Raw genomic sequence first — 25,307 nt, forward strand, 5'->3', positions numbered from 1 at the left:
AATTTAAATTGCAGCTCGAACTCTGTCAGCTTGGCGGGAGAATGAAGGTCACTTTTTGCCACTTATCTTGATTAGAGTTCAGTTTGGACTTTGACTGAACCATTGCAAGATCATTTTCTAATCATAGCCCCTTCAAGCAGAGCAATGGATCACTGCAAGTGAAACGAATGCTCTTCGTTTCACTTGCACTGTGCAACCAAAAAATAAAAATAAAAGCTCTACTAAGTTTTGTGGCGATTCAGTACATCAGTTTTTGCTTTCTGATTTGTATTTCTACATTTTTGCAAAGCTCTAAAAACTAATCAATCTTAATCAAGAGAAAAATAGTACGGTGGGGCTAAAAATCTGTGCATCTATTATCTGTCCAAGGTGCTGAAATCTGCTGCCCCGGGCACGGATGACATGACTGCGCTTCCTCCTGCCTTCTGAGGGCAGGATGCTAAGTGTGCGCGCGCACTCTCTCGTGCACGCGGGAAGCTCAGTGGCTCATCATGAGTGCTCGGCAGGGCTGCTCTGACACGGCGTCGGGTCCTCCGTAGTATGCCCGCAGCGTGGAGAGCTTCGAGCGGTTTGGATGCGCCTTTGTGACCCTGAGCGCGCATCAGTTTCTCTCTTGTTCCCCCTTCAGCGCCACAGTTTTTGGGAAAAGGAGCGATGAGGGTAGCCCGGGAGTGGGGCTGAAGGTGCCCACCAAGTCTGACTGTGCTTCGGAGGTGCAGAGTCTGAAGAAAGATGTAAGAATCCGCAGGCGAGTCTCACGGATTCCCAGCCAAAATGCAGAAAGGGATGAGACTCAATGATGGCCACATCACCTATTTGGCCCTTTTGGCGAAGAAGGACGGGACGAGGCGAGGCTTCTTGAGTAAGAAAAGCTCAGACAACACAAAATGGCACTCGAAATGGTTCGCCCTGTTGCAGAATATGATGTTTTATTTCGAGAGCGAGTCCAGCTCACGTCCCTCCGGACTGTACCTGTTGGAGGGATGCGTCTGTGACCGGGCTCCGTCACCGAAACCGTCTCTGTCAGCGAAGGAATGCTTAGAGAAGCAGGTAGGAGACTGATCGGAGAAATGAGAGTTTGGATGGGTTTGTTTTGCTACCTTTGAACTTTTTTTTTTTTTTTTTTTTTTTTCCTGATAATTTCAGCAATTCCACCGACTAATCCGCCAACAGCGTTGTATTTATTATTATGATACAAACAGTATCACGCAAGCAATTGCAATTTTGGCTCGCTTGACGTGGGTTTACGTAATTGCGTCATCCAGACAGATTGTTTGTGTCAATTCTGCACTAAAACAATCTGTTCAAGCAGCAATTTGTTTAAATTTAGCAGCGATGACGCAAACCTCCAAGTTGAATGTCAATTTCTTTCAGTTGCATAGTTATCTTTTGCATAACTTTCGTCTTTAAAGCACTCCGAAACACGCAAAAAATCTTTATGGAAATCAACTGTTATTTGAAAAGAAAACTTTAGTTGAGTCCAAACTTTGCAGGGGTCGTGGACGAGAACTGCTCATTTTGCCTGGCGTTTTGACGTATTGATCTAATTCTTTGTCTTGATATTAATAGCATCCTACCTTGGCAACTGTGTCTCTCCGCTTTATAGCGGCGGTCCATTTGATAGCTGCTTCATTATCATGAGGTGCTAATGACAGCACTGGACGACAGCCTGACCATGTCGCATTAGGCTCCCTGTTTGCGTCTCAACATGCCCACTTTGAGTTGTTTTTCTTTGAATTTCTTTTTTTGTTTTGGAAACAAGTTTCGAGAACATTTTTGTTTCATTCAATGGCGTCTGACTGTTGATGGAGGAATTAAACACAGGCATCCAACAGAGAAGTGACAAACCTGCTATGAGCTACGTCAGCGGTCACCTGAAACCCAGCTGCGGTCTCTTTAGCTTTCATGTGAAACAGAAGATAAAGACATTAAATTATATATATTTTTTTCCTATTTTCATGTTGTTCGAGGGAAAAAGTGATATTTTTCCCATTGCAATGATATATTTTTGCTAACCAGTTGTATGTGCGTCAGCCTGTATTTTTTAAGTACTTGCAGAAATCGAGTCCGATACAAAGTGCTTTACTTGAGATAAAAAGAAGACAATGAAAAAAAAATGTAAATAAAGAAAACTAATGCACTAAAGAAGGCATTAATTTGTATTTAAATTTAAGTACAGATTTACAGAAATTTGTACTTAAAACTGAAAGACTAGGAAATACATTTGTAGGTGTATTCATGGACAAGAGATAGTTTTGGTGTTCTGTCTGCTTGCTTTTACATCAGCTTCAAAGTTTTCAGGACTTCTCCACTGAAAATAAGACATTTCTTTGAAGTAATACCTGTTCAAAAAAAAAAACAAACAAACAAAAAAAAAACTTCCTTGCAATCATTGCTTTGTAGTCAGTCAAAATCTAAAATCAACAAACTGACTCAAACTGTTTTAGTAAAATAAAAAACAAAGATCGTGGTGTTAAGCAGCCTCTTAAAGTTTGCTTTTTTTCTGATTCTCTTGGAGTTGTGGATTAGGTTCATGTTTGTGGAATATTGTGCTCAAAATTTAAATATACATAGGTTTCTATTTGAAATCCTACAATCACTCTATTCTTTACATAAAAAGCTGTAAAAATCCAGATCATTAATTAAAAAAACTCTCTTTAATTGGCCTTAAAATTGTGCATATTAATTTGAGAATATATTTCAGCAACTATGCAAAATCATTTGTATATAGGAGGATTTCTGGTAGCTGATGAGTTAAAATAACACAATTTTACATTTAAAGGAGCTACAAGTAGAGACAAAATTGCTTCATATGTCTGTGTGTCAAAAGCAATGGCTTAGGGGTATTTGTACAAGTTTGATGTAATGATCCAGATGAGCAGTCAAAAGTTGCTACTAAAGAAATATTAGCAGTATTTTGAGATTATAAATATCTGCAGATAAGTACATGTGTTGGCTGTTTGTTGAATATTGTTTTTGGCCAAGCATAGCCTGTTGTCATGCATGAAATATGTACCGAGTGACATCTATGACAACAACAGTTCATGCAGACTGCTGCAGTAAATTTATTTCAGCATTAGATTAACTGATTTGGAAAGCCTTCTGTTAGCATTACGCAGTTCAGCTTGTGTTTCCTTATATGTTATGTTAGGAAATGTACTTGTTTCTTTTCTTTTCTGGTTTTCTTTCTGTCATGTTTTCATATTTACCCAAATCTGTACATCTATGACAAATCATCCGATCTTGAAGTCTTTCTGTATATGTACCAGGGCCAATCTATAAAGTCCATCGGCTCCATGGAACAGGTGAAACAAGGACACAAAAAGACTAATCGATCTTCCATGTGTGTTTGAGGATACAGATTCCCTTTTCCTTTTCCACCTCACTGATAAAAACAGAGGGTGACAGCCGAGTCGGTGAGCAGACTGCAGAGGTCATTGGAGGGGACGCTACTGTACCCCTCCTGACATTAAACCTGTGAAAGATTAAAGCAGGTTTCACTATTTATTTTTTTTTCTGTAGTGAGCCTTGTATTGTGTGTGTGTGTGTGTGTGTGTGTGGAAGCTGCAGGAGGGATAGCCAGGAGGGTTGCTGGATCTTATCTGTGTGTGTCAGGGAGAGGGACAATGCAGCGGATAGATGCCAAGCCAACTGCCACTTCGCAGGGCTACGCTGCTTTTTATAGCCCAGCACTCCTTATAAAAGGCAAAATGATCTCTCCCTCCCTCCCTCTTCCTACCCGTCTGTCTCTGCGTTCTCATTGTATTCTTTGGAGTGTTCTACTTTGTAAATGTTCTTATTCCTCATTTAGAAGGCGAGCTACGTTTAAGCCCACAGTTACCATGGCAACCCGTATTTGCATCTGAAAAAGTGCATTTGAAGGGGGCCAACGAAATGTGCAACAATATTCCTTAGCATTGTGCTCCATTTAGTGAGCATGGAAAACACCCGTATATGAAATATAACATTCAGGTCACCTTCTGCTCATTCAAGTGGTGGGTTATGTTTATTTTTAAACCTAATAAAATGTTAGATCTGAATGAATATATTTTTTATTATTTATCCCCATTTTTTACAGTCTAATGAACAATCAATCATTTAAATTTTACTTTGACACTTTTCATCAAAGAATATGCTCCCGCATTAGAAGTGGTACTGATATTTGTGCCTTGTGAACAAGAATGGCTTTGTGCAAACAAAACAAGCACAACTTATTTCAAAATAGTACAAAAAATAAACAGATATCTGTATTCCAACACATTTTTCTTTCTTCCTTAGAAAATAAAAATTTTCCATGAGCATTTTCAATAAATACTTCCTTTTTACAAAGTTGTCTCATTTTATCACAACAAACAATAATTTAGTGATGTATAGTTAAATTTATCCGCCTAAAAGGTTTGACGCAGCAGCTCACAGGAGACGAGATGGGAATCACATTATTGACGAGGGCCTGTTCTGCTGCTCATCAGGAAATATGGAACATTATTCCCCTTCACCAATGAGTTCTCTCTCACATTTTAAAGGGAAAGAAAAAAAAAAACCAAATCCAATATATTGGATTTGCGGGGGTCTGTTTACGATGCATCACTGTTATATAATTTGACACTTTTTGACTACAGATAGCCTATTTCTAATATTTGTGCTATGACCACCACTTTATCCCATGAGCCTTTTAGTAAACAGTTCAACATAATGTACATTAAAATAATTGCTGTAACTGAACCTTTACAGTTGCAAATTGCAGAGAAGGAGAGTGAGTGTTTATGTCACTGGCAAATCAATAGAACAAACAAAACAAAATGGCTAAAGCCTGGAGGCTGTTAATTCAGAGGTGAGGCTACACAAACAGTACACACATAGTTTATTGTGAACCTCCTGTGACCTTTTCTACCTTCTGCTCATTCAAACATACACACACACACACGCACGCACACGCACACACACACACACACACACACCCACACACACAGAGATGCAGGCAAAGTTGGTTGTCAGTGCTAAAATTTGTATAAAGTCTGTATAAATTCAGATTTTAAATGCACATTTATTGTTTTTTTTGTTTGTTTTTTTAATCCAATGTTTAATTTTAGTAACTTTATTTGAAATCCAATGTTTAGTTTGAGTAACTTTATTTGAAATAAAATGTTAATCATTTTTAATAAAAGCAGTTGCTGCCAACTTGTTGCTACCCGTAACAATCTCTGAAACAAATTTGACTGTAGCATTTTGTTATTTTATGCTTTGTCTTTTTAAATTGGTCAGTATTTTAGGAGCTGCTATTTTATAATCAATGTCTTTCTGATTCCCTGAGGTACAAAAACATCACATAAGCTTAAAGCTTTACTCAACCGAGGTTAGGTGTAAATTGCAAAGGAGATACAAAACATTTCAATAGAATCATGGCATCATCATGTTTCCATAACAGTTATTTTATGCGATTTACAGGTCGAACAGTTGTTTCAGAGGCTTTCCATCACAAATGTAAATGTGGGAAGTTCATTAAATGCTTCAAGAATTTTTCTTGTTTCCCAAAGAGCCTGAGAACTTTTTTGGATCACATGAAATTGTTAAACCAAACGTAAAGTTTTATTCAACATCTCATTGTGACTGAAAGAATTCTGAAAATGAGTCAACATCATTTTAACAGAATAATTATCCAGAAAATTGGTGAGACATTAAATAACTTTCCAAACAGAATAAAACCTGTTTCATGTGGGTGTTCTACCCACTAAATAATTGTTTCCATTTTGAAGGTTGACTGTTCTTCATTTCAGTAAGTTTCACCTGAGAATAGTTGAATATAGCTTATTTTTTTCTTCCTTTTTGCGAGCTAACATTCTAGCTTTCTGCCATCCTTTGTATTTTCCAGTTCTACTTCACCGTCACTTTCAGTCATGAGAACCAGAAGTCTTTGGAGTTGCGCACAGAAGATGTCAAAGACTGCGATGAATGGGTGGCTGCTATCACACAAGCCAGGTAAGTTACACACATTACAATCCACCTGAATCAACAACTTTGAATAAATTACAACAAAACTGAACTGATATGTCGGTGTGTGAAGCTGTGGTCCATCACTATTTTAGACTCAAAACTGATTGCCAGGGACTTTTCAAGTTCTCACATGTCATTTTAAGAGAAATGAAAGAAAGTAGAAAGTGTCTACCAGTTTGGACAAGTTTGCCAGGAAGAAATCCTTTTCACAAACAATATATGGAATGACTTAAACTTAAAAGATTCTGTACCTGCTATAGACAAGTACAAGTGATGGATGTAAACAGTGACTAAATTAAATTGACTACCTTATGCCCTTGTTCTGTAAATCCTAAACCAAAAATATATTTACAAATGAACTTGTCTGCTTTTTCTCCTCATTTTAGATTACAGTTAAAATTTTTTATTAGGAATCCTGTGGTGTGTGTCAGGTAAATATTAGTTCAGCTGAACTGCATATATGTTATGAGCATAATGCTGAAGGAGGAATACTATTGATGAAGCAATATAATGAGAGAAACAGCTTTGATGGGAATTAGGAACAGCAGTGTAATGAAAGCAGTCCTCAAATGTTGACAGGTAGCATTTGTTGAGCAAAAGGTCAACGGATTGAACACAGTCAAGATTATATTGATTAGTGGTCAGTCGATGCAGCAGCTGTGACTGTAAAGGGGAAAGCTGACCTGTAGTAATATAATAAACAACAGGGAGAGGAACAAGTGTTTAGTGTAAATATGAGCGTCTATATAATTATTGCTTTGGTGTATTCTTTAAAAGATTAGTAACTTATTCTGTGAAAGTGATTAACAAATTTATGAAGATTTAAACAGGTTTTCCTCAAATGCAACATCTTCATTTTTCTTTCTGATGAAATATTACATGTAATACAACCTTCCTTTCATTCAACTCAATCTTCCAAAAGCTGTGAAAGCTGTGCGCTGGAAGTAATCAAAGTTCTTTAGAAGATTAATCTGAATGTGCTGATAACAAGTAACCTATTGGCAAATATCAAAATTTTTATGTCTGGAAACAATAAGTGAAAAATAGTTTAGGACAAATATACTACTTTATAATGAAAAATCAACTTTTCAGTCAGATTTTTTGCCAAATTATTACTCACTAAATTGTTAAATGAGATATATCTTAACATTAATCTAATAAATGTATCTTAATGCTGTGTTTGACACATCTCAGAACATCCTATATACTGCCTATAGCTCAGGTTATGGAGTACCTCCACATATTCCACCAAAGGTTTGCTGATGCTCTCAACATGACCAAGGTCCCCTAAGGTCAAAAAATGAATAGCATTAACATATGTAATATTTTAAATTGAAATTCTACCACTAGTTAAGTGTGTTTTCCAGGGACATCAACATGTGGTCAGAAAGAAACTGGGAGGGAACCAATCACTTTTCCCACTGAGTCACAGTCACTCCCAAAAGTGTAAACAACGCATCACAATTTCATCCCAGCTTAACACAGAGACGACAAAAGTTTGTGGTTTTGTTCTTAAATATGCAGGTTTCAACGTGAGTAGTTCATTCACTTACCTTCACTCAAATTTGGGTTTTATTTATGTAGCACTTTTAAAACATGAATGCCACTCACCCAATAAGACACAAAAGTAAACCAGAGTGAAATCAGAGGGAAAATATACTTCTAAAATCAATTCCAAATCTGTGATATTCAAAAACATTAGGTTCTTTAAGTCAGGACCGGAAATGTCACTGTTTACAGCCTCGTACTCGTAAACAACAAATGTTTGTGTTGTTCCTTTTGTTTTGAAATGCTTCTATTATTTTTGATATGTTTCTTGATGTTGAATGATATTGTAATGTTATTCCGTAATTTTCCTGTTAATTACTTTCAATCATCTTGTCTTTAATTTGTGCTTTGCAAATAAATTTGTCTTGCCTTCTGACCAAAAGTTTGCTTTTGTATTCAGGAGTATTTAAAAATCCAGTGCAAAACGCATTAATGTGGTGCTCACAATGGCTGGATGTGTGTGCATTTACAGTTACAGAAATCTGGCCACAGAGCATGAGACCCTCATGCAGAAGTATCTCCATCTGCTCCAAATAGTGGAAACAGAGAAAACTGTAGCCAAGCAACTTCGACAACAGATAGAGGACGGGGAAATAGAGATAGAAAGGCTAAAATCTGAGGTAAGCTGCCTAATAACTTCATTTGTCAAACCTATGCTTGTGTATGACTGTATTTGTTTAATTGTATGGTACACAGTGGGCAGAGTGAGAGTAACAATGCGACTAAAAGTAATGAGGCAGAGAGCACAAAGTGTTCACAGGACAAAGGTCCTGACACTGATTTCAAACCATAGTGTTATGAATTCATGATGAGTGGTAGCTTGCAGTGCCCCCTAGAGACTCTATTATACTGTTGAATGTTTTGTATCCTCATTATTCAGCCTAAACTAGATCAAATGTGTCTCTCTTTAAAGTGCTAATGGAGGTTTCAATTGAATCCAGCGTTCTCAATATGCATGAGTCAGCTTTTGTTGTTCATAATACTACAGGGTGCACTACAAAATAAAAATCTGCTTTCTCCCTTTTCATGACCACAGTCTTCACAGTAATGGATGTTGTATATTATGAGTTCTTTATCAAAAGTTTTCATATTCATATTCTGAGTGCTGAAAGAGTGAATGTAGCAAGCCTAAACAATGGATGGCAAATATATTAATTCAGTGTTTGCATTCCTTAGAATGCAAACACTTGAAATATTTTATTATTTTGGAATAAATTGTTTTAAAACTTTCATTTAATAATTTATCCTGGCTTTGCTTTTTGACATTCTTAATTATCAAAAGAAATGCAATATCAGACAAATAAAACCTGAATAATAAAAATGTTAATGGTAAATGACTTGTTCTTGCTTTGGACTTTATCAAATCCTGAGGACTTCAGAGCAGTCATTCATTCACACTCATTCATTCATTCTGAGGATCTGAAAAGTTCCAATTTGACAAAAAAGCAGTCAGAAGAAATATGTAAAGGCAAAACTACAAAGCAATGTAATTGAGGTTTAGCATTTTAAAAATGAAGTCAAGAGGTGGCTGCTGATTTTAAAAAGTTCATTCAGTTGAAGTATTTTTTTTTTTAATGCCTTTAATCATGTAATTTTAATCATTTATTTTAATCATGTCAGAAATGTGAAACAGGACATAAAACACAGCGTTCTTTCCAACCTTTTTAAATGAGTTAATATCTCCCTTAATTTTTAGATTTCTGGGATTCTGAGGGATAATGAGAAGATCCAGTCAAATCCAGAGGTGCCCCCCAGCGAGGATGACACAGAGATCAAGAAGATCAAGAAGGTAACATGCAGCTGCTCCAGTGATAATTTTTTTAAGGCTGAAGATTCATCATTAGTCAGACAGGAAAAATGTACAAAATTTTCTCCATATTGTATATGCCTAACCTTATTCTAACCAATGGAGAGAGTTAGACAGAGTGTGCCAGAAACACTGTGACTAATACGTTAGTAAATGTGTTTGCATAAAAATAGACAAATTGAATGACTAGTTGAACATCAAGCAGATGCAAAACTATGAACTTAAAATCTTTATTATTTTCTAGATGTTTGTGGTTTCAGGTAAGTCTCAAACTTAATATAATGCTACACAATTCTCAATTAACACAGCCAGTGCACATAGAAAAATGATCTTGAACTAGTACATTTTTAAATACCTTTTCACATTTTTACTTTAGTTATAAGTTGAATTAGACTTTATATGATACAGCACTTCTGAGGTATATTCTTTAAATCATATATATATATATGTGTGTTAAAGCTGTATTATGTGTTTGAAGTTGCACACCAATCAATCCTTATGCAATACTTTTTTCCCACAGGTGCAAAGTTTCTTGCGAGGTTGGATATGCCGCAGGAAGTGGAAAACCATCATCCAGGACTATATCCGGTCCCCCCATGCCGAAAGCATGCGGAAGAGAAACCAGGTGGTGTTCAGCATGCTGGAGGCAGAAGCCGAGTACGTCCAGCAGCTCCACATCTTGGTCAACAACTTCCTGCGGCCGCTCCGCATGGCAGCCAGCTCCAAGAAACCCCCCATCACCCATGATGATGTCAGCAGCATCTTCCTCAACAGGTTGCTCTTAATTCTTCTTTAGTTATTTCTTTACCAAGAGAAAGAGATATGAAAAGTGGTTCACTTAATAAGCATTTACCTGTTTGCCTGCATGTTTTCTTAGTGAGACCATCATGTTCCTCCACCAGATCTTCTACCAGGGCCTCAAGGCCAGGATCGCCAGTTGGCCAACACTGGTATTGGGTAAGACACTCAGAGACTCTATGAATCTTTACCTCTATATTGAAAACTAAAAACTAGAAAGAACTGTTTCCACAAAGTATCCCCGTGGTACGAAGCTGCCTGAGTTGCGGTTCTCCGTAGCTCTTAAAAAGCTTCTAAGCTGCTACTGTAAGTGTTTTTCTTGCCCATTCTTTTAATTTAGTCAGACAGCCACCTGTTGTTTGCAGTTGCATCATAGTCTTTCCATATTCAATTTCACTGAAGAGTCTTCAGTTCTTCAGAGTCTTTTGTTCCTCAGTTTTCATAGTGCTCTCTTAGTTAGAGAGCTTATTTATATTGAGGATAAATTAAACACAGAAAGAAGTTTCTTCTAAGGTAACTTCTGAAGGCAACTGGTTGCACTGGTCTTTATTTCTGGGTATCAGAGTGAAGGGAACTAGATAAATAGTGCATGTGTGTGAGATGTGACAAAAACGTGTTAAAGTTCTAGCAATCTTTGGAACTTCTGTTTCCATGTTTTCATTTTCAGCTGACCTGTTTGACATCCTGCTGCCCATGCTGAACATCTATCAAGAGTTTGTGAGGAACCATCAGTACAGTTTGCAGATCCTGGCCCACTGCAAGCAGAACAGAGACTTTGATAAGCTGCTGAAGCAGTACGAGTCCAAGCCTGACTGTGAGGAAAGGACCCTGGAGACATTCCTCACTTACCCCATGTTCCAGGTAAAATTAACAAATTACAGCCTGAGGGGAAAAATGTAAAAGAAAAAAAATCCACCAAATTTTAAAAAGACTTCAATTTACTATTAGTGGTAAATTAGGTTTGTTTTGAAATTAAACACCCATTGTGTGCCTGTTGAAAGATACTAAAAATGCAGATTAAGAATTTTTCTGATATTTTGTGCTGACTATTACAGTTCAAGCAACCAACAGAGCCGTGTTTAAAAAAACACACATCTTTCCTTTTTAGTCTGTGACTGTATGGCAGTATGTTAAAAATAAGTGAAGAGATGTTTTGTACCAATTCAGCTGACAGTTCTCCAATAAACTGGCATTAGAGGAGGTTTTCAAGCTTCATCACAAGCACATCAATCATTCTGAGATATACTTTTTTATACACTTGATGGCTGCTTACTTTATTTAAAACTGATTAAACTGAGTTATTGGTATTTGAACTGATGGAATGTTGAAATTCAAGGAACATACTAAAAGTCAGACTAAACTGAAACATATTTCCTTCCTCTTTTCAGATCCCTCGCTACATCTTGACATTGCATGAGTTACTGGCTCATACTCCTCATGAGCATGTGGAAAGAAACAGTTTAGACTATGCCAAGTCAAAACTGGAAGAATTGTCAAGGTAGAGTTATTTGTTGTTCATCTTCTTTTGAGAAAATCCACAATTCAACTAATAACTGAGTCCAGGGGACTCCAGATTCATTGAGACAATTCAAAGATATACAGAGGGTAGACTAAGGTGCCTGTTTTTTCAGTATAGTTATATCTCGCTAAGTCATATCATATGTTTCACTTATTGAGGTGTAACTGGTTTGGAGGCCATGCCAGCTGTGTCAGTAAGGAGGTCCAAGTTACTTAACAAACTCTTTAATGGAGTTTTTGTCACAATCCTTTCAAAGTTGCAACAACCTATTGTTGCTTGTGTATTTTTTTCATCTAACTTTTTCCTTCCACTGAATGTTCAGCAGTCTGAACTTAAATAAACAATAGCCTGTGAACAACATTATTCTCTAGCAATGACTTTTTGTGGCTAAGCATCCTTGTGAAGGGTGACAATAAATCTGCTGGACAACTGTCAAGTCAGTCGTTCAAGACACAATATGGCCATTTAATTACAATTAGCATAAATCAATTCCTGTAAAATATCATTCTTTGTGTAATCAATATGGTGTGAATTTCATTTTTTAAATGTAATTTCTGAAATAAAATAGATTTGAATATTGTAATTCAATGAGATGCATGAGTGTTTGTTGTTCCTTTTAGAATCATGCATGATGAGGTGAGTGAAACAGAGAACATCAGGAAGAACCTGGCCATCGAGCGCATGATTGTCGAGGGTTGTGATGTGTTGCTTGACACCAGCCAAACATTTGTGAGACAAGGTAATGGAAGTTTGATTGCTAGCTTGAAGCACTGATTCTGATTAATAAGTAAATAATCTAAAATAGAAAACATACATATTGCACACAACAACTTGAAACACAGAAAAACCTATTGAAAGCCTGCTAAACCAAATAATAATGAATGAATCATATATAATGTAGAAAAGGGTTGAATATTTGCATGTTAATGTTGCATAACTTGATGTGTGTATGTTTGGACAGGTTCTCTAATTCAGGTGCCAATGAGTGAAAAAGGGAAAATCACAAGAGGTCGCCTGGGTTCTCTGTCTCTGAAGAAGGAAGGAGAGAGACAGTGCTTCCTGTTCTCCAAACATCTCATCATTTGTACCCGAGGATCAGGAGGAAAACTTCACATCACAAAGGTAAAACATGGTTTGAACTTATAAAGGTCTAAAACTAGAGAAACAAAATACAGCTTAAGTAAGTCTGGCATTGATCTAAAACAAATTTTGAGGTTAAAAATTGGCTTCCATATGTTTAGAGCACATAGTACAGATTCAGTGAAATTAAGATACTTCTTTACTAATCAGAAAGGGTTTAAAAAGTAAGAAAAACTTTTACCTGTGACCTGTCAATCCTATCATAGAATGGAGTGGTGTCTCTCATAGACTCTACCCTAATGGAGGAGCCCGAGGGGACAGACGATGAGTGTAAGTTGCTGTGTCTAGTTTATCCAATCTTATTCTTTTAACAAGGTAATTACAATGAACATACATGGGAAACACACAGATGCTATAATTTCAGTAAAATCTGTAAATGTTTGGTGACAAAATATGAAAAAGTTCAAAGTTTAAGTTTATTTCTGCAAGAATTTGCATGTCTATAGTAGAATTGTGCTTATTGCATGCAGCTTTCTTCTACATAATGGGTGCATAAGAAACAAACTATTTTGTGAATTTTAGTATTAGGAGATTATGTTTGTCACAACACTTCAGGAGGTTTTTCAAATGTATTGTTCTCTAGCCAACTTCTAGTAGATCAAATGAGTCATAAAGAGAACAGTTAATAATTATCCATTGTTAGGACACTTTTAGTTTTCAGTTTAAACCTTTTACAGCAATAGTTACCATTGCAAGGCTTCTAACATTTTTTGACCTGGTGATTTGTTGAACTGCAGCCAAAGGGGAGCGAAGTGGCCAGGATGCAGAGCATCTGGACTTTAAAGTTATGGTGGAGCCCAAGAAAGGCCAACCTTACACTGTCATCCTTGTAGCGTCATCACGACAGGAGAAGTCAGCATGGACAAGTGATATAAGTCAGGTAAGTTTCTCCTCAAGGTGCATAAAAATTAATCAAAGTGGGGGAGCAGTGCTAAACAAGGAGAGAGAAAAGTTTGCCTATTCATGGGCATGTTTAATCAGCATCATCAAAACTCTTTGTTTATGGAGATTTGAAAGTCAAACACAAGGATGCAATCAGGAAAATAAAGTCCATCATAAATCAAGGACTCTGTTGCATCGTTGGTCAAGAGGAAGCAAAGAGACCTGCAGCATCAGTTTCTGTATTTCTGTCCGTCCTACATCTTCATATTGACACACAGCAATTTTCTGGTTACTTTCTGTCTTGCAGTGCATCGACAACATCCGCTGCAACGGTCTAATGATGAACGCCTTTGAGGAAAACAGTAAAGTCACAGTGCCACAAATGATTAAGTAAGAGTCATGTGCATAACAATGCACACATAAGGTACAAACACAAAGTCAAAGACTGACAGTAGGGTTAGATATAAAATGACCAATGCACAAAGAATTTGTTGACTAGGAGTACAAAAACTGATCTGAATCAACGTTTGTAAATCACCATATTTTGAAAATATTCATGTATCTGTTCTTTTATGTTTAATGTCATTGTACTTTTCTTGCTCAAGAAATCAAATATGACACAAAACTTTATTGTTTCCCAGTTGAACTTTCTAGTTTTCAAGAGCATGCATATATAAATATACAGTAAGTACATTGTTTTTAAATTTTTTAAGCGTTTATCATTTTTTAATTAAGAGAATTAGCTGGTTCACTTAGGTTTTTCACCAAAGCAATTATATTTTCTCTACGGCTATAAAAGACATTGAAGATTAAGGTGAATTTCTTTCGATATCAGTTAAGACCTTGTTGTGCTTGTCTTGACTATTACAAATTCATCTTACTTTTGACTTAAAGCCCTAAAGTCAATCATTAAATTAAATACACATACAACAAGAATATTAAGCTAAATAAAGCAACCCTGATGTAAAATATATCATTTGCATTTTCCAAAAGCATTGGACGATTAAGGATGTACTTTTAACCAATTAAAATCTTGTTAATTTCTGGTAGAATAAACAGGTAAAAGATATGTTTTTCTCTAAAACCTTGTAGAAAATGCAGTCTGCTTTTACATTGTACACAGCAGTGACATCTCTCTCTCCTTTTGGGGAAATGAACATCTATGAATAAAAATAGGAAATTCCTACATGAATCTTGAAGCTCTCCCAAAAATTGGGTAGCATTAATGCAGGGAACGCAAGCCAAAGAGAGTAACATTTCCACCCTCTAATAATATCTAATACTCTATAGGTCAGATACCAGCTTGTACTGTGATGATGTCGACATTCGCTTCAGCAAGATGATGAACTCATGCAAGGTACTGCAGATCCGCTACGCCAGTGTGGAGCGCCTGTTGGAGAGGCTGATCGACTTACGCTTTCTCTCCATTGACTTCCTCAATACCTTCCTTCACTCATACCGCGTCTTCACCAGTGCGGACATAGTCCTGGACAAGCTCATCACCATCTACAAGAAACCAATCAGTGCCATCCCTGCACGGTATGTAGGATTACTTCAAAGTACATTTTAGTTACTGGCAAAGATTCTATTATATTTATAGAATCTCAGTTCTGTGTGTTCACTGCTCAGTTTTAAAGGTACTTAATGCACAAAAATATGGAAGCATTGCAAAAGAGTGAGTTTGCATTGGTTGTGGGTTTCAGGGAACATCAGTGTCTTTGGTGGCCATTTTATAAGCAATTTTTAGCAGGTTGTGACACACAGGAAGTGCAGCTTACACTGTTACTTCACAGAGATTTCTGGGTTGAATCTTTGTTTAGACTTTGAACAGTTTGTTCTCTTGGATTTCCAGTGATTAATTGTGTGCTTTTCTGTGTTCCTCAGCGTATGCAGAGTCCACAATACACTAAGACATACTGCAGTGATTATTTGTGTTTCATGTAGAACAAACATTTGACACTGGTGTTCTTCCATCTTCTAGTAGCGTGTATCAATTCACATTACTTGTTTGGTAGAGGAATGTCCAATTGCACCTTTAATAAAAAGTTTGTAACTGACTTTAAGTGTAGCCTCTTAACAATTTTATATCTTTTAAATAGATTAAAGGAAAATCTATTGAAGACTATTTCAACTTTCCTCATCCAGCCTACTTTAAGACTTGTTGTTTTTTTTCTTCATATCTAAGAAGTTAGATTTGGTTAATACTTCAAATCCTTTGGAAAAGCAAACTTGCCCGATTTGACAAAACAAAAATTGTACTTTTGAATTAAAATAGAACAATTTCATGTTGTCTCCTCAGACTAGTAAAATTTATCCTGGGATTATTTGACTGAAAGCTACAAGATCAAAGTAATTTATAGAAAGTTTCACAAGGGGTGGCACGTTAAACTGGGCAGCAGCAACAAGGAAGGCATAGCCATAGCTCCCTTTGCCAGACCCCACAACACCCCCTACTGTATGTGATTATTAACTTCACAAGATGAATTTATATTTATCTTATAATCAGGGCAAATAAATCAGACTCATATTTCACCACGCAGTTTTGCATTGTTTGGATTTTTGCATCAGTCTTATATATATCAACCTTTTATTTGGTCTAACTTAGATAAAGTGTATGCTTTGGCTACATTAAACTCTTAATCGGTTTATTGCTGCTATTGTTCTACACTGTTTGAGATTCCCTTACTTTTCGACCTGAGGATCCAATAGCGGTGCTGTAATGCTGCAGTGAAGAGGTGGGACTTCCCCAGTGACTGAATTAGCCTTTGCTCTCACATGGACTGTCTGTGAGAAACCTCATCATGCTACCATACCCAGTCCGGCTGAGGAGGAGGCAATCAGAGGTCACAGCAGCACACCTTCTCTCTGCCATCACAGTTAATTGGATCCTGTGTCTTCCCAGTTCTTCCTTCTTCTTTCTCCCATTCCTCGTCTTACCCTTTGCTGTTCTCTTGATTTTATTTTTCTTTCCGTGAGTCTGACCATCCCTCTCAATGCAGTGCTGTCACCATGGCAACCTTCTACTCTGCTGCAGGACCCCACCCTCTCCCCCTCTCTCCTGTCTTCCCCATCATCTGCAACAGCTCCATGGTATTAAATATTGATGTTGGTGTTTTGCACCCTGCTCTCTTCTACTCCTTCTTCCTTTTTGTCATATTACCGCTCTTGTTGTCTGGTCAAAAGCATGCAATCTTTGCCTCTTTTCGCACTCTTTTACAATCTTGACTTTTTAGTTTCATTTCGACTTCTTTTCAGTCCACCTCTCTCTCACCTTTCCTCTACCCCACTCGTTCTCATCATTTCAAATGCTTTCTCCTCTAAAAAGTGTTTCTTAAATTTCGACACGGAGACACGCTATGACTGCAGCTAGCATCATACAGGGCTGGAGACTTCCCATTCGCCCACTCGCAGCCAACAACCTGCGCTGTGGTGGAATCCATATCAACTATGTTGCTCCTCTCTGGTGCCCTCCCTCTCTGTATCGCTGTTTTCAGCCTTGCTTGTCTTGTGTTATTACTGAAGCCCAGTCTCTTCCTCTCTCTTTTCCTCTTTGTTTATTTGGCTCCCCTTTCTCTCCGCTTCTCTATCCCCATGTCTCTGTGGGCCTCCCCTGGGCTGGTTGCTGTTGGCAGCACCCGTGCCTCCCACACTGTCACTTGACATGCTATTTATAGGCCTTCAAGGGGGTGGCTCTCAGAGCAAGGAGGATGCTGTCTTAAACAAAGTAGCTTAAATAAAAGAGGCAGGAGCTCCCAAGGAGCCTTGCGGTTCCTTGGCTTCTTCTGACAGCCAGTGCCACCCCATTATAGCCATTGTTGTTTCTCTCTATTGTTGAGATCATCTTGTATTCAAACCAAAATTTAAAATCTAACAATTCACCCTTTGTCTTTGGTCACCTGTCTCTGTCTCTCCCCATTTCCTGCAGCTCGTTGGAGCTCTTCTTTGCCAGCAGCCAGAACAACAAACTCCTTTATGGTGAACCACCCACGTCGCCACGTGCCAGCCGCAAGTTCTCCTCGCCGCCTCCTCTTTCCATCACCAAGAATTCCTCTCCGAACCGCCGACGCAAACTTTCACTCAACATCCCCATCATCACTGGGGGCAAGGCCCTGGACCTTGCTGCACTCAGCTGCTCTCCCAATGGCTATGCAAGCATGCACACAACCATGTCACCCTTCAGCAAAACCACACTTGACATTAACAAGCTCTACGTGTCCAGCACAATGGCCAGCAAAATCCCTGATGAAGGAGAGTCCAAATCTGAGGCTAAAGCCGAAGAGTCCGCCCCTGGCAAGCAAGGTCAGAACTGCTGCTGGATTCATTTTTTGAATGTAGTTTCCCATTGAGCTGCTTAAGTTCAGGGAGGATTGTTTTTCTGCAAATATCAACAGAGTTGTTCAAGTTCATTTTAGTTGTGATTTTATTGTGTTATTTTATTTTCCTCTTTCACATTTCACATTTTGTACTCCCCTTTGAATTCTGGATCCAGATCGGTCTGTCAGAGAGGAATGTGATGAAGAGCAGAGTCAGAGTGATGAGGCAGAATCAGAAATGTCTCCTCCCAAGTCACCGTCGACACCCAAGAATGTCAAGTCAAAAAACTCAGGTACAGTACAACTCATCATTAAGCTGTTCCTATTCTTCAGCTTGCTTGACTTTGAAGTCAACCAGTTCAAAAACCAAGTCAGTAGTTTCAAAAGGAAAAAAAAAAAGATTTCCAGAAATAATGGAGCTGGGAAATTGCTGAGGGTTAAGGATGAGTGCGAGTGGCATGCTGCGTTTTACAGTGGTGCTTTTTGGCACGTCTTAAACAACATTCAAGAACATCAGATTAGATTAATTGGGTAGTAAATTCAAATAATAAATGGGTATTTGACAAAAAAAAAAAAAAAGCAGTTGGGATTATACCAAAAGGCACCTGAACTACTAATTTCTTGATAGTTTGATAATTACATGCACCTCAACAGAAATAGTTTTCTAAAATTATTAACCTTGGAAAATTTGTCACACTCCAACAAATTCTTAAATATTTTTCCAAATAAAAACCTAAACAATGTTGCTTGCAAAACAATCTTTCACTGCAATTGTAGCTGCAACACTGAGATTTGTCTCTACAATGTCCACATATACACAGAATACATAGAAAACTATTCTTTAGAAGATACCTAAATACCAATCAGATTGGAAATATTGCCACAACTTCTCAATTTTATTTAGGTGTGGACTTTGACTGGACCTTTCTAAAACACAAATAGGCATTGATTTACTGTAGAAATACAGTGATGTCTCAAGTTCTCTGTAGGCGCTAACAGATTATCTTCCAGGTTAGCCCTAGATCAGTCCATCTTTCAATTAACTTCTCCTGAAAAGGAAAATATCCCCACAGCATGATGATGTCACCACCCTGTTTTGCCATGGGAATAGGGTTAAATTGTTCTCTTATTTGATCAGAGCACTTTGTTCCACATGTCTGCATGGCTTGTGGCAAACTTTAAATGATACTTGAGTTCAAGACTAGAACTGTTGAGGGCCTTTGCCTATCCTCCAGAGTTACCTTGGCCCCTTTTTATGCTTCTTTGATGAATGCTCATATGACATAAAATTAGAAATTGTTCAAGGATATAACTGCTTCTGCAAGATAATTTAACTACAATGTGCAACATTAAAGAACTGATTTTTTCAAAATCTGGGAAAGAAAAGTTTAATCAGATGCAGTTAATGCCTCAAGTTTCAGGGCCTGATTTAATGCACAGTGTAAAAGTCTGATTTTAATGTCATATAATTCGACAAGACTAAAAAGGCAACACCACTTTTTCTATCTGCTCAAAGTAAATAAAGATAGCATCAGCAAACTTAGAACAAACTTCTTTTTGTTTTGGAGAAAGAGAAAGACAGGTACAGCCAAATAAGGTCTTGATAAAAACCACCCACGGCATCCTGGCCCTCCCCATGTCATATAGCGAGGGAGCATCCACCCCGTAGGTAGTCAAGCACAATCCATCCCCAGTGTGTTCTCTTCCCACGTTCCTGGATATAAGGGAAGCCAGTGCCTTGTGTGAGTAGGTGGAAGGAAACCTTGTACCTTAGCAACGATGTGCGTGTTCTTCTATACCGCCCCCGGCTGAACGGAGGAAGGCAGAGGGGGGAAGAAGTGAGTAATGGAGGGAGGCAGAGAGGAAGGCACAGTGGAGCATTCACCGTCATTGCTGTGAGATGCAGGACACACTGTTCTACATCGGTTTCAGCTCTTGGTTGCCCTCCAACGGTCAACAGTTTGATTATACAGCCTAATGCTAAGATAGAAAAATTAAAGGGGCTAATGCGGAAAAAAATCTCTCCTTAGAGAAAATCTTCTTTGTAATATTTATATTTTTTTGTGTGTGTGTTTTCAATAAATTAAATGTTTGCGATTTTAATGTTTGCATATTTAGAGTTTTCCCTGTTTTCCTTCAACAACGGCATGGTGGTGTCATCTTGCCGGGAGCTTGAGAATAACCGCAGTGCCCTATCTGCTGCCTCGGCCTTTGCCATCGCCACAGCTGGTGCCAATGAAGGAACGCCGACCAAGGAAAAGTACCGCCGTATGTCCCTCGCCAGCACAGGTCAGTAACATACCGTCATTGACTGGCAGAGCTGCTTCTACAACACTGCCTGAAGCACTCGAATACTGAAGATGAACAACCATTGATTGGTTACAGAACCAGTATCCAAATTATGCTGTTTTTTAATTCTGTCCAGAAATGTAAAGTTGGTTAATGTCTAAACCAGTTCAGTCAAGTTTAAATACATTTTCAAGTTTCAACTACCTGACCCCAGGCAGTTTGAGTCTGTGTGTGACAGTTTGCCTATCAGTTAATACTGTGGTGAGCTCAGGATGCCCAGAGCCACCGCTCAACTGCTGGATCAGAGTTAAAAGAATCTTACTGCTGATGCTGCTGGATCAAACACAAATACAAACTAGAGAACTCTGTGTTTACATGACAAAAAACAGTAACTACATTAATTCTAAACCCTGCTGTTTAACAGAATAACAAAATGAAAAACTCTCTAGATTATTCTCTACTAATAGCACAATATTTAAAGTGTGGAATTTGTGAAACTTCAATAAAGGCGACTTCACAATTTTTATGCATCTGGATCACACTAGAACTTCTCTTTATTGAAGTTTCACAAATCCCACACTTGGTTTTAAATAGTCTGCTATTAGTCAAGAATTATCTAGTCCAGGTTTGAAGAGTCTAGGTGATGTAGTCTTTCACCTAGAGTAAATTAAAGATGCTGACGGTGGTAAAAAATTAGGTGGAATCGCCAGTTAGCCATTTCCCGAATTGGAAGCCGCAATTGAAAACCAACTTCAGCTTCATCCAAGCAGCAGGGGCTAACATGTAGTTCTCTTAATGTATTACAAATCTATGGTTGGCATAAAATTAAATGATTAATTTTATGCCAACCAATGTATAAAGATTTAATAAAGGTCTCTCATAAATAATGGTGGAGTTGGCTGTAGGAGTTTGCCTTGCAAATTGCAGGATAGCCAGTTCGATCCCTGGTCTACCTTTGGCATTTCAGTTTGGTGTATAAAAGGCATAATTAAAAAAGAAATCAAAATGTCACACCGGCATTCTATTCTTTGTAAAAATTACTTTTACAGTTTGGTTCACAGTTTTACATTGTAGATATAAATATCAGCAAAATTAGTAATTTTGGCTGATTGGTACTGTTAATTTTAGGGTAATTAACTGCTAGCAATATTACAATATTTCTCAATGAATTTTACAATTACTTATATTTTACAATAAATGTACTAATTTTACAGAGATGAATACTTGGGTAGAATTATTCCAACAATGTGTATATCAAAACTTACTAAAAGACTTTTGACTAAATTTAAGAGGGAAATATTTATATATTTGAGCTTGTATATATAATTTTAACTTGTGTGGAAAAGGCTGAGTCCAGTATATCAAAATTTTCCAGCTACTTCTGCTTTTACTTAGAAATAAAACACGACTTTAGAAAATAAATGAGACCCTAAAGGGAATTTTGACACTAAGGTTTATGTTGTAGGGGAATATGTGAATATCAACTTCTGAGCACAACAAGGAAATTAATTCAATAAAAACTGCTTCATTGTTTTGTAAACATTTCAAATCTTTGTTTATTTTTCAACTATAAACAAAGATTAGATTTTCAACTAATCTTTGTTCATTTTTCAACCATGCAACAGATTGTCATCTGTTGCATGGTTGTTTTTAATTTCAATTTCTGTGACATTTAAGGTGAATAAATTTATCTGGCTACATTCTTACATTTTGGGAGGTTCAGAAAGTTTGAACTAAAACAATGTTTATATTGCTTGTCCTATGTTTAAGCAGCAAGTTTTTAGCTGCAGCAGAAGCAAATTAGTGAGGCATTAGTGCAGGAGCAGGCTATTTAAGAAAAAGAAATCCAACTGTATTAACCCGGATTCCAGGTTTTCCTACAGATCAGAGGAACGGAGACAAAGAGTTTGTTATTCGCAGAGCTGCTACAAATAGAGTCCTGAATGTGCTGCGTCACTGGGTGTCCAAACACTCACAGGTGAACTTTGACCCCTTTCTTTTCTTTTTTTTTTCTTCTGTTTTTGAAGCAGTACAATAAGACCTGTGTAATAACACTCTGGTTGTTCTTGTGTGTTTCCTCAGGACTTTGAGCTGAACACAGAGCTGAAGATGCGGGTTATTGGTTTCCTGGAGGAGGTGATGCACGATCCAGAGCTCCTGACACAGGAAAGAAAAGCAGCTGCCAACATTATCAGGTTGGTTGTCCTTTCTTCATTGCACGATCAGTTACATAGTCATATGTGAGGCATTTCTGTGAAAAATGGTGTAGAAAAGAAAATTTTTAAAAGAACATAGAAAGATTTGTTCACATAATGAATAGCCTAGTTGGAAATCATGAGTAAAATGTTCCTGGACAGTAACAGCAAAGACACAGAGAGCAGAAAAAAAGTAAACCCCATTCTGAAAAAAGGACAGTGTTAACAAAAAGTGGGGTAGACTCAGTCTTGTTGTTGTGGTGTGACTAGATCTTTTAACATGCAGGACTGCTGAGTAGCTTCTTAAGTTGTTGTATAAAAACTAAATCCTCTATGAAGAAATTGCTGAAATAGGCATCACTTCTATTTGCATTCAGGACTCTCACTCAGGAGGATCCTGGAGACAGCCAGGCCAGCATTGAGGAGATCACCCAGATGGTAGGCGTGAGAAAACTCTTTGAATCTGCCAGACTGTTACTGCTTTAGGATTAATAAGGACTTGGTTGGGTGTGTGTGTGTGTTTAGGCTATGGAAGAAAGTAAGACTGAACCATTTGAGAACCATTCTGCCTTGGAGATTGCTGAGCAACTGACAATGCTGGACCACCTGGTCTTTAAAGTTATCCCTTATGAGTAAGTAGCCTACATGCAAACCTTTGAATAGAAACAAGACAAGAACTACTTTTAGCTAAGGGAGATTGAAGAACGCACAGAGTTCACTTGATGCTGAATGAATATTGCGTTTAAATATTATTTTGTGACATATGTATTTCTTTTTCTATAGGGAGTTCTTTGGACAAGGCTGGATGAAGAACGACAAAAATGAGAGAACACCATACATAATGAAAACAACCAAGCATTTTAATGATGTATGTGATAACGCCCTTCTTATAGATTTATAAGTGATCTTAATAAATTAGAATATCATTAAAATATGTATTTATACTAGTAATTTGATTACAAAAAATTTAATTATATTATTAAGATCCTGCCACCGACTGCAATTGTGTTAAAAAAGCCAAGGTTACTTTAATAGTGGCCTTAAGTTTATCTGCAGTTTTGCATATGGTTTATTTTGTCTTTCTCTTAACAATAATCCCTAAATTCTCTATGGGTTTAGGCCAGGTGAGTTCACTGGTCATGCAAGCAGAATAATACCTTGGTTATTAAAGTAGGCATTAGTGCTGTTGGTTGTGTAAGCTGGTGCCATGTACTGCTAGAAACTGAAATTTCCAGAAAGCTTACCAGCAGATTGAGGCAAAAAATTTCTCTAAAGTCTGAACATCAAGTAACTCAGATTCTGTGCCTCTCTGCAGTTACTTAAGACTCACATTTAGATTTCCACTGACTCTGGCCACAGTCTACAACCTTGTGTGTTTTTTCTTTCACAATCCTGTCAAGGCTGAGTTATCACTGTTAATCACTGTGGCTTGTGCATTTGTGTTAGATACTATTTACAAAATAACATTTTTCTCAGACATTGAATTTGGTCATTTCATCACCCATTAACCACAATCAAAAGTATTACTACATGTGTATGTGTCTGTTTCTTTTTTTAGATCAGTAACAGGATCGCCTCAGAAATCCTTCACTGGGATGATGTCAACATGAGGGTGGCAGTGATTGAGAAGTGGGTGGCTGTGGCGGACATTTGCCGCTGCCTTCACAACTACAACGCCGTTTTGGAGATCACATCCTCGCTCAACCGGAGCTCCATCTTCCGCCTCAAGAGGACCTGGCTAAAAGTGTCTAAGCAGGTACAGTATGTGTGTCTGTTCAGACTCTTTTGCCTTTTCTTAATTTTTTGGACACTTTCTGATTCATAACTGATTGTTTTCAGGGGTGCTTCCTAACTTTAGCATATGAATTATTCAAACTGAAAAATATTCCTCAACTCAGGGGACAAATTAATTTAGTTTTGATAAAATAGCAGCCCCCTTTTACAAGTGGTAACAAGTTAGCTGTGATTCACTTTCTAGACAAAAACTGTGATCGACAAGCTGCAGAAGCTGGTGTCGTCAGAGGGCCGCTTCAAAAACTTAAGGGAAGCTTTGAAAAAGTAAGTATTTGTCTGTTATTATCACTTTGTAGAATAATTTGTTTTTTGTTGGGGTTTTTTTTGTTTGTTTTATTTTACACCTGTCTCTTTCTGTGACCTGCACACTCTTTTCAGCTGTGACCCTCCATGTGTTCCTTACCTGGGAATGTACCTGACTGACTTGGCCTTCATTGAAGAGGGAACACCAAACTACACAGAGGACAACCTGGTCAACTTCTCCAAGATGAGAATGGTAGGCAAAATTGTTATGTCACAACTGAGGCAGAGCCCTTTAATTTTTATTCTAACAGTTTGCTATAAAATGTTTGAATATGACACGAAACTGTTCTGTGTGCCTCCAGATTTCCCACATCATCAGAGAAATCCGACAATTTCAGCAAACTGCTTACAAGATAGATTTTCAGCCTAAGGTGAGAAAACTGATGGCTATAAGTAAAACATTAAACATAAAAATTATCATTATCATTAAAAAATATTAACCTGATTGACAAAAAAGCAACTGCCGCTATTAGGCAGACATCTAATAAAATTATCTAGGTATAAACATTTGTAACAAACATAGTGACATAATTGTAACATAAGTAACAGTTTAACAAGTCAAAAAGACAATATCAAAATAAATGTGGAGAAAATATGACAAATTATTTCAGAACTAAAGTCAAAATATCAAACTAAAATAGTTTAAATAGTTAAAAGACAAAATGCTAATGCTTGGGCCAGTGGGTTGGTCTAATACTCAGTGTTTTTTTTCTTCTCACCATTGTAAC

At 37.5% G+C, this 25,307-nt stretch overlaps 1 protein-coding gene across 1 annotated transcript in view; it reads left to right on the plus strand.

Annotated features, from left to right (window-relative positions):
- Positions 1-417: 417 nt before the first annotated feature.
- Positions 418-25,307, plus strand: part of LOC122822870 (ras-specific guanine nucleotide-releasing factor 1-like) — a 28,374-nt gene continuing 3,484 nt past the window's right edge. The window contains exons 1-26 of the mRNA XM_044101885.1: positions 418-1,050; positions 5,870-5,976; positions 8,012-8,159; positions 9,236-9,328; positions 9,867-10,120; positions 10,224-10,303; positions 10,812-11,005; positions 11,533-11,642; positions 12,284-12,402; positions 12,625-12,785; positions 13,010-13,073; positions 13,541-13,683; positions 13,993-14,075; positions 14,976-15,224; positions 17,611-17,984; positions 18,175-18,291; positions 20,117-20,287; positions 22,159-22,265; positions 22,370-22,482; positions 22,860-22,920; positions 23,008-23,114; positions 23,266-23,350; positions 24,041-24,238; positions 24,461-24,540; positions 24,655-24,772; positions 24,882-24,950. Coding sequence (XP_043957820.1) covers positions 775-1,050; positions 5,870-5,976; positions 8,012-8,159; positions 9,236-9,328; positions 9,867-10,120; positions 10,224-10,303; positions 10,812-11,005; positions 11,533-11,642; positions 12,284-12,402; positions 12,625-12,785; positions 13,010-13,073; positions 13,541-13,683; positions 13,993-14,075; positions 14,976-15,224; positions 17,611-17,984; positions 18,175-18,291; positions 20,117-20,287; positions 22,159-22,265; positions 22,370-22,482; positions 22,860-22,920; positions 23,008-23,114; positions 23,266-23,350; positions 24,041-24,238; positions 24,461-24,540; positions 24,655-24,772; positions 24,882-24,950 — 3,681 coding nt within the window. The 5' untranslated portion in view covers positions 418-774. The remainder of the gene's footprint in view (positions 1,051-5,869; positions 5,977-8,011; positions 8,160-9,235; positions 9,329-9,866; positions 10,121-10,223; positions 10,304-10,811; positions 11,006-11,532; positions 11,643-12,283; positions 12,403-12,624; positions 12,786-13,009; positions 13,074-13,540; positions 13,684-13,992; positions 14,076-14,975; positions 15,225-17,610; positions 17,985-18,174; positions 18,292-20,116; positions 20,288-22,158; positions 22,266-22,369; positions 22,483-22,859; positions 22,921-23,007; positions 23,115-23,265; positions 23,351-24,040; positions 24,239-24,460; positions 24,541-24,654; positions 24,773-24,881; positions 24,951-25,307) is intronic.

Source organism: Gambusia affinis, linkage group LG02 (assembly GCF_019740435.1).
Source record: "Gambusia affinis linkage group LG02, SWU_Gaff_1.0, whole genome shotgun sequence".
NCBI classification, from domain to species: Eukaryota; Metazoa; Chordata; class Actinopteri; order Cyprinodontiformes; family Poeciliidae; genus Gambusia; species Gambusia affinis.